The following is a 13,802-nucleotide window of genomic DNA, read 5'->3' on the forward strand; positions in this document are numbered from 1 at the left end:
GGACACAAATGCTTCCTCACCAAGCAATTACTCTGCATTCCACAGCAGCCTTTTACTGCAGAGTTTTTCACAGCCTTGGTCTTCCTGAAAGCTTGGGAAAATAAATACTTCTATTTGTATTTCCCATTCTAAACATCAAAGTAGAAAAAAACCTGCAAATCCTGAATTCCAATGACTTAAACTTAACTGCTTCAGACCATTATTTTTGGCTACTGTTTCCAGTAATACCATTTAAAGAGTGAACTATCACAGAACACCCACCACATAGGTGTTTTATTGGAGACTCGTCTTATTCTGCAGGTAAGGTGCTGATGAATATCAGCTGTTGCCTAGCAAAAGGTGGGTTTTTTCAAGTGGGACTGGCAGTGCATGAACTTTGGTTAAATTACAGCAATTCAGCATGTTTTTCTGGTTTTTTTGTAGTGAATGATTAAAAAGAATACATCTGAACTAATGTCAATGCAGAAATGTTTCAAATCTTTTAGTTATTTAGCCAAGTGAACATTTTTTGGTACCACAGTCAGTTATACTAATATGATTCAATCATTATTTGCTTCCTAATTATTATCAAGAGATACTGAAAGAATTGCACAATTGAGTACTCACTTAGCATTTGAATCTGTAGTGCTATGAACTGGCTCTCCCACTGCCTGCATCGCCTTGGATTAGGTAAAGCTGAATGGTCTGAATTAAGCAGTTTGAAATAGTTCTCCAATATTGTACTCGTCTCCACTTGTCGCTGGTCAGAACTGCTGGTTAGAAGGATATGCACAACTTCTGTTAGGCACTTCAGAGTCAGTTCTGCCTTCCTGCTCACTTCCTCAGGGTTCCTGTCATCCCAGTTGTCACAGTCTGCTAAAACACGCATCAAGACTTCCATGGTGGCAGGAGATACTGCTTGAAGAGCATTCCTCTGAAACCCAAGGGGGGTGAGAAATTATTAAAGAAATAATAAATAAAATAAACTCAAACCCCCTCAAACCAACAGTTCGAGTTTTCTGAATCACGCAATACTCATTATTATGTCTGTTGATGTTCTTTAATTGTTAAGTAAATATGAAACATTCTATTTGGATTATACTGATGAACTGCATCCCATCTCCTTCAATTAACTAAACTTCCTTTTTCAAAAAGAATACTTACAGGGAAAAATAAATATAATTTAAGTGTCTGCTATGAAATTCTTTGAAGGCAGCCTTGATAAATTCCCAATTCTAGTAAAACTTTCACTTGAATTTTCATTTTAGATCATGAGATTCACAATACTACATTTGTTTTTGAAAAGCACCTAATAATTAGCATACATTTGTCTTGGTCCTGAGTGCATGTCCCTCAATTCTCTTCCTGAAGGTCTAACTGCATAGGTTCAGGGACACCATATATCTGGGGCAGGAGCCCAGCCTCACAGAGAACTTTAAGAAGCTTTCAAGCTCTTAATTTTCACACCTGCCTGAGCTGTGCTTGCAGCCATACCCATGCCTGGCCATATACTACCTTGAACCCAAGCGTGAGTGCCCAGCTTGATATTAGACCTGTGGACAGGCCAGGAAAACACTGGACTCCTGACTGACCCTAGTTACCATCATTAGATCAAATCCTCAACCTATGCTGACCAGACTTCCTGGCTAGATCTCAGGCTTTATCACTACAGACTTGTCTAGTTATCTGAGGGTGCTTGATCCTGGTTACTATCTTCAGATCTGTTCTGATCACCTTGGTCAGGCATAGTGAGACAGCACCTTTTGCCAGTGAGGTCAGTTTGCCTGCATGGTCATCATGGTTGCCTCTTCTGGTAGAACAGTGGCTGGCTTTGCTGCTCCATGGCAACATCCTAAAAAGCTCTCTCTTCTGCATTGTCAGAAGTAACATTTGTTTGTGACCAGACTTAGAAGCACCTAACAGAAGTCAGCCATGGCAGCAGATATTTGCTTTGTTAATAATGAATGGATCCTCCTTCACATTACTTCAAAGATTTTAAACAGCTTCCAAGCTATAAAGGCCTTGTGCCTCATGCTGAAACAGCATTCTTCCAACACTGAGACTTAAGCTAGATGAATTTCAAACATTGATACAAAACTTCTATCTTTGCAGGGGGAAACTCCTAATCTAGTTATGCATATTTTTTATGACTGGAAAATATCACAATAGGTACATATTCATATCAACTTAATGCAGGCAGCAAATTTCTACTGTTATTTGAAAGCAAGACCTAGCTTTTAGCACTGAAGGTAGTATTGTACAAAACAACCCCAAACTTCATAAGACAGTTCACAGGCAAGAATAAACTCTTCTCACTTCTGGGTTATGGGGTATGTAGAAGTCTTAAACTACAAACATGCGTGTCAAGTCTTCGGCAAGCTGGAAAGAGTTCAGAATAACCTTACCTGACCACCAGCCACAATAGCTCCAAAAAGATGCAGCAGGCAACATTTCAGGCTTTCCTTGAGATGTTCACTTTCTTGAAAACATTCTAACAGGCATAAATAAAAAAAAAGATTCCTTTCTTTGGTCATAAATTATACAAAGTCTTTTTCCTCTCAAAAAACCCACCAAAAAATCAATAGAATAATAGAAAGATTCTCTACTCCCTGCCATCATGCAAATTTCAAATCATCACTATAGAACTTTCATTTTCTTTCATGTAAATTAGACATTCTAGCATTAGCAAAGTAACACAAGAAGACCACAGTTACCAGGAATTCACTGGACCAGACTTTCACCTTGCATAACACCTTTCATGCAGGCAGGCAGAACTATAGACATACAACTTGAGTACTGTGTTCAGTTCTGGGCCCCCCAGTTTAGGAGGGACATTGAGATGCTTGAGCGTGTCCAGAGAAGGGCGACGAGGCTGGGGAGAGGCCTTGAGCACAGCCCTACGAGGAGAGGCTGAGGGAGCTGGGATTGGTTAGCCTGGAGAAGAGGAGGCTCAGGGGTGACCTTATTGCTGTCTACAACTACCTGAGGGAAGGTTCTAGCCAGGAGGAGGTTGCTCTCTTCTCTCAGGTGGCCAGCACCAGAACGAGAGGACACAGCCTCAGGCTGCACCAGGGGAAATTTAGGCTGGAGGTGAGGAGAAAGTTCTTCACTGAGAGAGTCATTGGACACTGGAATGGGCTGCCCGGGGAGGTGGTGGAGTCGCCGTCCCTGGAGCTGTTCAAGGCAGGATTGGACGTGGCACTTGGTGCCATGGTCTAGCCTTGAGCTCTGTGGTAAAGGGTTGGACTTGATGATCTATGAGGTCTCATCCAACCTTGATGATACTGTGATACAACTTTTAATCTGGCCCAGAATGTAAAAGGAAGCCAGTTTGTTCATACTAGCAACATACAGAAGAGCATGCTAACGTAAAGCAATTAGCAAGCATGACAAAGGTTAATCATGGCACAGAAAGTCTAATGTCACATGCAATGTAGGCAGCTCAGAAAAACAGTACCTGAGCTTGCTCCTTTTTAAACCAAACATCCCAGGGAAGCATGTGCAGGTCTGTAACCTTTCTAAGAGGAGTCTCTTTAAAGAGAATTATCCTGCATCTCTTCTAGTGCCCTACCTGATATAAATGAGTTATAAACAGCCTAAGGAACTCTTCTTACCTAGAGGTATAACCTAGATATTGCTGCTACAGCAGTAACGCTAGACAAAGACACTGCAACAAGCTACAAGGAATTATTTTATTTGGAATTCCACCGTTGTAAAATTTCCAGTAACTTTATGAGAGAGAACAGATGACAACTTGGGTTTGTAAAAATTGATATTTTAAGCAAACAATAGACAACCTAAGAATTTTTTAGTCATTAAAATAATAATTTAGCCTTTAAGATAATTACTAATCATTTCAAGGAAGATTTCTGTCTACATATTGAATGTCATTTTCTTCTAAAAGAAAATTGCGCAGATCTTTTTAAAATCTGGTCTTCAAAAGGAAAGCTTAGATGACCACACTTAGTCTGCTAACCCAATCACTCCTTAGACTCATAGCCTCTGAAACTTTTGGGGAACCTCAGGCAGATTTGAGAGAGCAGTACTGAGGAGACTGAATCATTAGACTGGGCAGACCAAAAAGATTTTAAATTAGTGCTGCCATGGCAGAATGTCTAAAGCACATACTCAGCAATTTCTTGCTTTTTTACATACACAGAGAGGGAATCTCAAGGAACAGCAGGAGTGTGACTCGAGCCTGAGAAACCAAATTAGAAAATGCTAACACTCTAGGAAGGAAGCTTTTGTTTTTAATTTAAGCTGAATTAACAGCTGGCTGCAAAAAGGGCTGATTTACCCATATCCTCACCCTTCCAGCATATTCCTGCTGGCACTAGGATTTTGATGTGCTAAACTGGTGAACTAGCTGAGCACCCTGCCTTCCCAAGATTTAAGTACAGAACATGGACATCTAAGTCCTCCTCTTCCACACAGCTAACCTATAATGGCAAAAGCACATTAATTTTGAAGTAGCCATCATGGTATATAATGACTTAACCAGAGACAAAATAACACAGCTCCCCAAACTTCAGTCCAAGGAGCATGTGCTAGTTGGGTGGTATGGTTTCCTTCATTCTAGATGTTAAAACACATTAAGAGACAAAAATGCAAGGACACTTTCCTAAGATTATTTTTCCACACAGGCTACTTAAAACTGCTACAGAGATGTTACGTGTGATCAGTGTATATACTGTAATAAATGGAACACCAGCAATTCACAGCATCAGCCCTATTAAACCACGTGAGGCACTGAAAGGAGCCTAAAATCACCCAGGTTTTCAGAGATCACAGAATGTCAGGGGCTGGAAGGGACCTCAAAAGATCATCTAGTCCAAACCCCCTGCCAGAGCAGGATCACCTACACCAGATCACACAGGCGGATTTTGAAAACCTCCAGAGAGGGAGACAGAAGAATCAGAATGGCAAAATGGTGATGCTCAGAGCAAAAAACAAGCACACAAAGCACGGCACTTCATTCAGTCTCCAAAAGCAAGTAAGGGGCTTTTACATTTATCAGGCATTCTTAGGGGAAAGGAACTGGGTGTCACTAAGTTCACTTCTCCAAAGACGACAACTTTAAAGCATGCTGTTGATAATACTTACGGTAAAAGAAAGGGACAAACTCAACAGTGAGGGATGCTGGTTTATACTTCTGCCTGCTCTTTTCAACGGCACTAAGGAAACGTCTGCCATGGCATTAAAAAAAGATACATAGAAGAAATTAGATATTACTCCTTTACGGCTTATTAATTTATAGCCTCATGGTAGAAAACATTGCCTAAAATTAAGAGTTATCTTTTGCCCATAAGATTTAAAAGTTCAAGTAGTATTTTGTTTGAAAACATAAATCACAGCTACTCTTGTATTTACTATTCTGTTCCAAGAAATACCTGAGCTTGTCACAATATTGTTTAGTTAAGTAAATAAAAAAAGAAAAGCCAGCAATCTGTTACTCAGTCCCTGCTTACTATAACTAAGCCACCAGCTAAGTTGCCAGATTTCTTAAACATACACCCTGAAGTGAGCACAAAATACTTACAAGGTCATTACAGGAGGCAGAGGGAGGGGTGTCACAAAATAAAACCCCTCAAACCTAAAGGGAGAGAATTCTACTGATACACTCAAAAACTTCTTTCCAAAGAAGGAGCATGTCTATATTGTGATCTGCAGTAACTTCTTTTGCCCAAATTCAACCAAGTCTGTCTACCCCATTCCTTCTGGCATCCTTGTTCCACCAGTTTAGAAACATAGGCCAGGTTTTGAATGAAGCAAGCCACGGAAGCACCCTCCTGTCAGTCAGTTACAACGAAAGACCTCTTCACATATCCTCAAACATAATTTTAACTTCTAGACTGCCAGTAAATATACTATAATTTTCAAAAGGTATTTAAGTCACATCCTGTTTCAGAAATAACAACATGGTTTAGTGGTGTGATTATGTTGATTCACTGCCAAATTCTGCACCTGCACTTGCTGTAAACTCACTGATTTTGAGCACTTGCATTCTAGCTAAGATCCTGTGCTGGCTTTAGGTACACTAACTCTGAAAACAACTTAGCAGTCCATGTAGTATTATGGCATACTGCAGATTTTGAGCTACAGAGGAAGTCCAGAGGCCAAGGTTCACATGATCCCCACTCTGTTTGCAGAGCCAGACATGTGACTTGCTGTACAAATGCAACTCAAAGAGCTAGTAGGCTTTGAAGCATGCATGCCATGAAAATGGAACTTGAGGTTTTGTTTGCCTACGTAACCCTATACACGATCTCTCTATGCCTTTGGTTATTTGCATGCAGAGGTTCAGTATTTGATGCATGTCAAAATGGTCCTGACAGAAATAAAATTCAGAAGCTAAAGGAAAATCAGCTCTGAATGAGAGCAGCAACAACAGCAGAAAACATGTTAACTATAACAGATTATGCACATTTAACATTATGAATTTGGGGCTAATAGAGGAGAATTGTAAGTGAAAAAATCTCACAGAAACTTAGAGGTCTCTGAAGAGTCTGATGTAACAGAAAAAGTGAATCACTACTAGTTTCAAAAAACACTGCCTGTGCCTAAAATGACAGGAATTAAGTATCTTGGAGAGCCCACTTACTGTCTCTCCATACTTCCATCTTTTGGAAAGCCTCACAACTCTTTTTGTGATGTGTTCTCCACTAAAACTACAGGTTGGGAGGTGATCTGCTGGAGAGCAGCCCAGGGGAGAGAGGGACCTGGGGGTCCTGGTGGATAACAAGCTATCCATGGGACAGCAATGTGCCCTTGTGGCCAAGAAGGCCAATGGGATCCTGGGGTGTATTAGGAAGAGTGTACCCAGCACATCAAGGGAGGTTCTCCTCCCACTCTACTCTGCCCTGGTGAGACCTCGTCTTGAATACCATGTTCAGCTTTGGGTTCCCCAGTTTAAGAGGGACAGGAATCTGCTGGAGAGTGTCCAGTGTCCAGTGGAGGGCTACGAGGATGATTATGGGACTGGAGCACTGCCTTATGAGGAGAGGCTGAGGGACCTGGTGCTTTTTAGTCTAGAGAAGACTGAGAGAGGATTTAATACATGTTTATAAATATCTGAGCGCTGGGTGACAGGAGGCAGGAGACAGGCTCTTCTCACTTGCTCCCTGTGATAGGATAAGGAGCAATGAATCATACAATCAACCAGGTTGGAAGAGACCTCCAAGATCATCCAGTCCAATCTATCACCCAGCCCTAGCCAATCAACTAGACCATGTCGTGTGCCTCATCCAGTCTTTTCTTGAACACCTCCAGGGACAACAACTCCACTACCTCCCTGGTCAGACCATTCCAATCCCATGGCAAATTACTCTCTCTGTAAAGAACTTCCTCCTTATATCTAGCCTATACCTCCCCCAGCACAATTTGAGACTGTGTCTCCTTGTTCTGTTGCTGGTTGCCTGGGAGAAGAGACCGATCCCCACCTGGCTACAACCTCCTTTGCAGCTCAAGAGGTTCCACCTCAACACAAGGAGGAACTGTAAGCACTGGAACAGGCTCCCCAGAGATGTTGTGGAGTCTCCTTCTTCTTTCTCTTTAAAGTGGAGATTTTTAAGGCCTATCTGGATGTGTTCCTCTGTGACCTGAGCTAGATTGTATGGTCCTGCTCTGGCAGAGTGGTTGACTCTATGATCTCTTTGGGTCCCTTCCAACCCCTGACATTCTGTGATCTTGTGTAAATGGAACAGGATTTATGAGCACTCTGACAACTTTAGTGGCAGTAAAGTTGTTTTTAGGATGCCTGGGTTTTGGTAGGGAAAAAAAAATCCACTAATCCCATTCTAAAGACTGCATCTTTGGGGAGAAATCCCACCTGAACTGCACTGTTCAAGAGCTGTAAAATGAAACAGGAGAACATACATGTTACTTTGCGTGAGGCAGCAGTAGTTCTGTCAGAAACTTTATAATTCATCTAGAATTGTCTTTCAAAGTATCTATAATCTTGCCCTATTCCACACATACCCTGCAATTCGCTGCCTCCAGTTTCGATACGGATCATAGAGACTTTCACAAAAAGCCAACGCGTGTCTCACAAATTCTTCTATGGGGGTCTGATCAGCCACTTCTTTTTCTTTTGTTTTGCTTTTCAACTGAGGAAAAAAGAAAGCCATGGTCAGCAGATTGCTAGAAGTTGAAAAGCAATCTTCATCTCCCCCGCCGCACTACACTACTACTGAAAAAGCGGATCACAAAAGTAGGAGCAAGAAGTATTGGATGGCAAAAATAAGAGACGTGAATTGTTAACCACATACCTGTTGAATGTATAACGTAGTCATGGTGATAACATGGTTAATGTATGAACACATCCCAATCTCCTCCACATTAGCCAAATTTCTATGAAGACAATATAAAAACCACAAAAATGTACAGAGTGTACCATCTGAGGCAAGTTCAAATAATGTTCATTTTAGCATTCTGTCTATCATCATATAAAAGTATATTGGCATTTCATAAGTACTCTCCAAAAGACTGCATGTACTCAAATGTTTATTTCTGTCACAGTAACAGCTCTAAAGTTTTCTTCTAACAGGAAGGAAACAAAAGGCCTGATTTGCTTTGCTGTAGGCCAGTTCTATCTGGAATTTGGGGTTTCAGAGGTTAAGTAGATTCCCAGGACTCTCTAAATAGAAAGCTCAGAAATGGTATCTGATAACAAAGACAGTAACTTCCACTTATCCCACGTTACCAGTGTGTAGGCTTTCTAAAAGTTTAGCAAACAGATTATCTAGCAGCATTTATTCACTGTAAATTCTCCCAAGGAAAACAAAAGCATCTAATATTTCCATTTAGACCATAAATAAGTCAATAGCAACGAAGAAACAGCATACACATGTTGCTTCTCAGTCTTGAGGACAAACCACAAAGATCAAATACTAGAGGGATGATGTAAGGAGTTTTTTTCAGCAATTAATAAAACTGACCACAGTATGTAATTCAGAAACACAGTACCATTATCTACTCAGCTCATTTAATGTTCCAGGATACTTAAACACCACCCTACAACTCCTTGCATTGTTTCAGGGTTAAAGAGAGCTGAAGGACCCAAAAAAACCCAATCCTTCAAATACTCCTTGAAAAATGAGATTCCCTGTTATATTTTACCTCTTTTCTCCCTTAATGCAGGTTATAATAGAAGACTGAAGAAGCAGTGAGGAATAGATTCCTAAAACCATTTTATTCACCTGCTTCAACAAAATAAAGCACAGAAGAAAGCCAGTTGCATTAACAGTGTAGTAAGTTAGTTTCCCAAGTTGTTTATGGAATTTTAAGTATGTTAAGAATGTGAAACATTTCTTCCTGTACAATTCCCTCATGAGTTATTTCATACCCTAGACTTGTTAGAGTGTGCCTTTTCTTTTAATATTATTTCTTATACCAGGTACACCATATCTGGAATTCCTGTACCTGTATTTTACATAATTACAAGGAATTTAATGTCTATTCCCCTTCTACTCTATTTCTCATGACAAACATTATTGCTAAGATGATTAGATTGCTCTCCTCTCTTTTATCCCTTCTTCATTTAACTTGAAGACTGTGAGAAATGCCATTTCTCTGTTCCTACCACAAAGTGCTAAATCACACTGTATGTCTCGTTAGTATCTGTATTGATAGGCTGCAGTAAGATTTCTTAAACAAAACAATCACATTGCTGATGTAGCAATCAGAACACCTACCTGCAAAGGATGATGAAGAACTTCACAAGTAAAAGAGACAGAGCTTGCTGCTGCTCTTCTAGTCCATCTGACATTTTCTGGACACACTGTAGCAGCTGAAGCCTGAGGACCTGAAGAATGTTATCAGGAAGCAGCGATATTCCCGGAGGAACATCATCCACCCTAAGGAGAAGAAAACACGGGCAGAATTGTTAATTGTGCAAATGACACATTACCAATCAATTCCAAAGTATTCAAGTAGTGTTCCAATAAACCTCTATAAGAAAAATTACTGGTCTGATAGCTCACAAACATAGAATCATAGAATCATAGAATCAACCAGGTTGGAAGAGACCTCCAAGATCATCCAGTCCAACCTAGCACCCAGCCCTAACCAATCCACTAGACCATGGCACTAAGTGCCTCATCCAGTCTTTTCTTGAAGACCCCCAGGGACGGTGCCTCCACCACCTCCCTGGGCAGCCCATTCCAATGGGAAATCACTCTCTCTGTGAAGAACTTCTTCCTAATATCCAGCCTATACCTACCCTGGCACAACTTGAGACTGCATCCCCTTGTTCTATTGCTGGTTACCTGGGAGAAGAGGCCACCCCCCACCTGGCTACAATGCCCCTTCAGGTAGCTGTAGACAGTAATAAGATCACCCCTGAGCCTCCTCTTCTCCAGGCTAAACAGGCCCAGCTCCCTCAACCTCTCCTCATAGGATTTGTGCTCCAGGCCCCTCACCAGCTTTGTTGCCCTTTTTCCAATGAAGCATGATGGTGGCAACATACAATCCCAGCAATGAACTTGTGCCAGTTTGAAGCTAGATAGAATGCTTTGGTGAGAAGAATTAGATTACAGGCTGTGAAAGAGAAACAATGGTGATGTCTACTTTACTCATGGGCTTGCTGAGATGTATAAGAACAAGAACATAAATATAGATAACAGAGTCGCTCTCTGTCTCTGGGGCTGCATGAACCTCTCTCTGTAACTTGCCTGACTAATCCATCTGCTTCCTAACCCCCCTGGCCAATCCTCCAAACTACCTTGAGTGTACGGCAAAGTCTTGGGTAAGGCAGTGGGGTGAGGTGAAAGTGGAAGGGAGGTTGGGAGCCCCTCCTGGGGACTCTGGTTTCTGGGAGGGCTGTTGTGTTTCTGTATTACTTTTAACTTGTATTTTTCTGTCTATAGCTGTTTCTATTGTAAATATCTGCTTGTATATTGTGCTATGCTGTAAATATAAACCTTTATTCAATTCACAGATCAACTGAGTCTAGTCTGAGTGATTTTCTTAAGTGTGTGGGGGGTGGGTAACACCCAAACCACCACAGAACTACACTGAAAAAAAACCCAAAAGTATTAAAAATTAATTAAGTGGATTCTTAAACCCTCCTCCATGCAATAAACCAGCCTTAATGGTCACAGCAAAATGGCATGGTCTTCAGCAGGTCAACAGGTGACCCTGGAAATCCCTGAATGAGGTAAAGGATGACTTCAAGAGAATGAAACAAGAAAATTAAACAGAAGAGGAGTATTTTTTACTTCCAGATGATGATTAAAAGCTGAACTAGATGTCAATTATTAACTAACTATTGAGATCTAGTTGGTATTCATCCACAGTGAACCTCCGATCTTTCTTACATGCATTACAAAAAGCCATACAAAATATGACTAAATACAAAAAGAAAGCTGCTCACAATGAGATGAAATGACTTAAAAATCAGGATCTGAATGCACAGGAAAGAGGGCTCGCCAAAATCCACCTCACTCTTGGCACACTGCTTTTGTGTGAAAAACTATCCCATACTTAACCAAGCAAATACAGTTTTTTACTGCTATCTAATTGTTTTTAGGAGACACAAAAATATTGTTGTATTGGGGTTAAGTGTACCTATCCTACCACAGCAATTGAAGCCTGTTTATCCACTGCTGCATGTGCTAAAGAGAGTTTGCCTCAGGCAACAGCTGTTTACCCTGACACATTCTTTATGAATTCTACACAGGAAAAGACAGACGTAAGCAAGAGCCTCAGAGGTTACAAAACCCTGTGACATAGCCAAAGCCAGGGGGAAAATGGCAACAAATGAAAAATTCAGCTAGCTCAAAAATTCACTAATATAACACTTGCATCGATGCACCTGTGCAAGGCATCAAAAAGCGTGGAGAAACGCAATGATTGATTCCAAACAGCGCGACAGTGACTGTTCGACAGAACATGGGAACAATACCTTGTTTAGCTTACCAAGCTGAAAAAGAAATCTGTAAGAAGGCAAAAACTGAGGCCAAATTTAGTAAAATGACCAGACAGATATAAGGCATGTTCTTATGTCCTAGAAAACAAGTGATACTTAGAGATACACAGAGCACCAAACTCTGTTCCTTTGCCTCTTTAGAGCTGTGCAGTTTGCTTTTCAGATCTTGGGATTCATCAAAGATTGAACACAATTTTTACAGAGTCTGGGCTCTAAACCAATAAAATTGAGAGCAACTGCTTTTTACCAACAAAACTCAAAAAAGATATTTTAATTCCTACAATGGCACATTCACCTCTCAAGATACAACAGATTCACACCTTCTAGCACTATACGCACGGCTCCTCACAACTGGATAGGTGACCAGCTCTCTATTAGGAAGAGTTTTTTCTTTGACAGCTGAAATCATATATCCAGAAGTCATTTTCCTTAAATGGCCAAAAAGTCTTTTTCAATATGACCCTAACATACTTCAGAAAAGCATATCCTTCATGCCTCAAGTCCCAGAGAATATTTTTTTTCTGCAATATCTGCCCACCTCTGCCACTGTACAACCCAGAAGAATTTACTGTCTCATGCAAGACTGGAACAAGAAATACTAATTGGGATTATTCAAACCAAATATAGTATTAGGTATATAAATCAATCAATCAATAAATACCTGTAAGTAATCAAACTTCTTTTTATTTCAGAGCAAATTGCTACTGTATCAACACAAAAATATGGAAGTCATAATTCTACATGTGTAGTACCCATCCCTGCAGGTGTTCAAGAAAAGACTGGATGAGGCACTTAGTGCCATGGTCTAGTTGATTGGATAGGGCTGGGTGCTAGGTTGGACTGGATGATCTTGGAGGTCTCTTCCAACCTGGTTGATTCTATGATTCTATGCCAATCCTTCCCTGACACAACTAACTATGTAAACAAAGTATTCCAAAGGGAAGGAAAAAAAAAATCTCAGAAATGATACCTTATGTGCCATTCTTATTTGATGGCTGGTGCTCTACCTTGAAGTTACAAAAAAGACCTTGACACATTTGGGTTTTTTTAGTTATGATTTCCTTGCATTACATTAGCATGGTTATGCAGCAATATAAAAGCCATCTCAGGTATGCAAAAGGAAGTTGAATTAGTCTCTGTATTATATTCACATACTATGATCAAACATATGCACTGGGATTTTCAATCTCTCCTCTGCCGGTGATAAGCATTTTGGAGCACAATGCTGTAAAAAAACAGGTTTTACTTTTCAACAACCATGAAACTATATCATCAGCATTCCTATCATGATCCCTGAATAATTTTATGTGGGTTTGAAATAAATAAGTTAACAAAGTACTGTTTCTATGGTACTTCACATAAGCCTGTGATCATGCAAACCAAGAGCAGAAAAATAGCATGACATCACTCTGGAGGCCTTTGTTGTTTCTGAAAGTATTAAACCAAATGGAAATTCCTCTCCTTCAGTGAGGGGAAAACTCCCACCATCTGGTAAAGGTTTTATCCTGTTCACAGTAAATGCATATGAGATGAACAAATGTTCTCACAGAAAAAACAGGTGCACCAAACTTTTCTATTCAATGCTCAAAACTGTCAGTGTAACTATTTTCATCTTTTCAGTAAACTCATTGAAAACACCTTTAGTGAAACCATTTCACTTAAAAATATAGAGTAGATGCAGAAAAATGAAGGTAGAACTGAAGCTGTACAAGCCTATAAGCTGCAAACTGTATAAGATCTCCTTATAGAGTCGTATCATGCTATTGGATACACTTGGTCTCTATATTTAGCTATTCTCTAATTTTGCACTATGTAGCATCTTTCAGATTTCCAGTGCAGACTTAAGGAAATTATTATCTTAATTTATGGAAGAAATATTCTTATCAGTTAAATCAGC

The 13,802-nt window shown here is 40.3% G+C and overlaps 1 protein-coding gene across 1 annotated transcript in view; it reads right to left on the minus strand.

Annotated features, from left to right (window-relative positions):
• NBEAL1 (neurobeachin like 1) overlaps positions 1–13,802 on the minus strand; it is a 97,120-nt gene that overhangs the window by 61,253 nt on the left and 22,065 nt on the right. The window contains exons 4-9 of the mRNA XM_064161562.1: positions 9,672–9,833; positions 8,247–8,328; positions 7,957–8,084; positions 5,083–5,165; positions 2,385–2,470; positions 607–913 (exon numbers count right to left, since the gene is read on the minus strand). Of these exons, the coding sequence (XP_064017632.1) occupies positions 607–913; positions 2,385–2,470; positions 5,083–5,165; positions 7,957–8,084; positions 8,247–8,328; positions 9,672–9,833 (848 nt within the window). The remainder of the gene's footprint in view (positions 1–606; positions 914–2,384; positions 2,471–5,082; positions 5,166–7,956; positions 8,085–8,246; positions 8,329–9,671; positions 9,834–13,802) is intronic.

The sequence above is a fragment of the Pogoniulus pusillus genome, chromosome 2 (genome assembly GCF_015220805.1).
Source record: "Pogoniulus pusillus isolate bPogPus1 chromosome 2, bPogPus1.pri, whole genome shotgun sequence".
Classification (NCBI taxonomy): Eukaryota; Metazoa; Chordata; class Aves; order Piciformes; family Lybiidae; genus Pogoniulus; species Pogoniulus pusillus.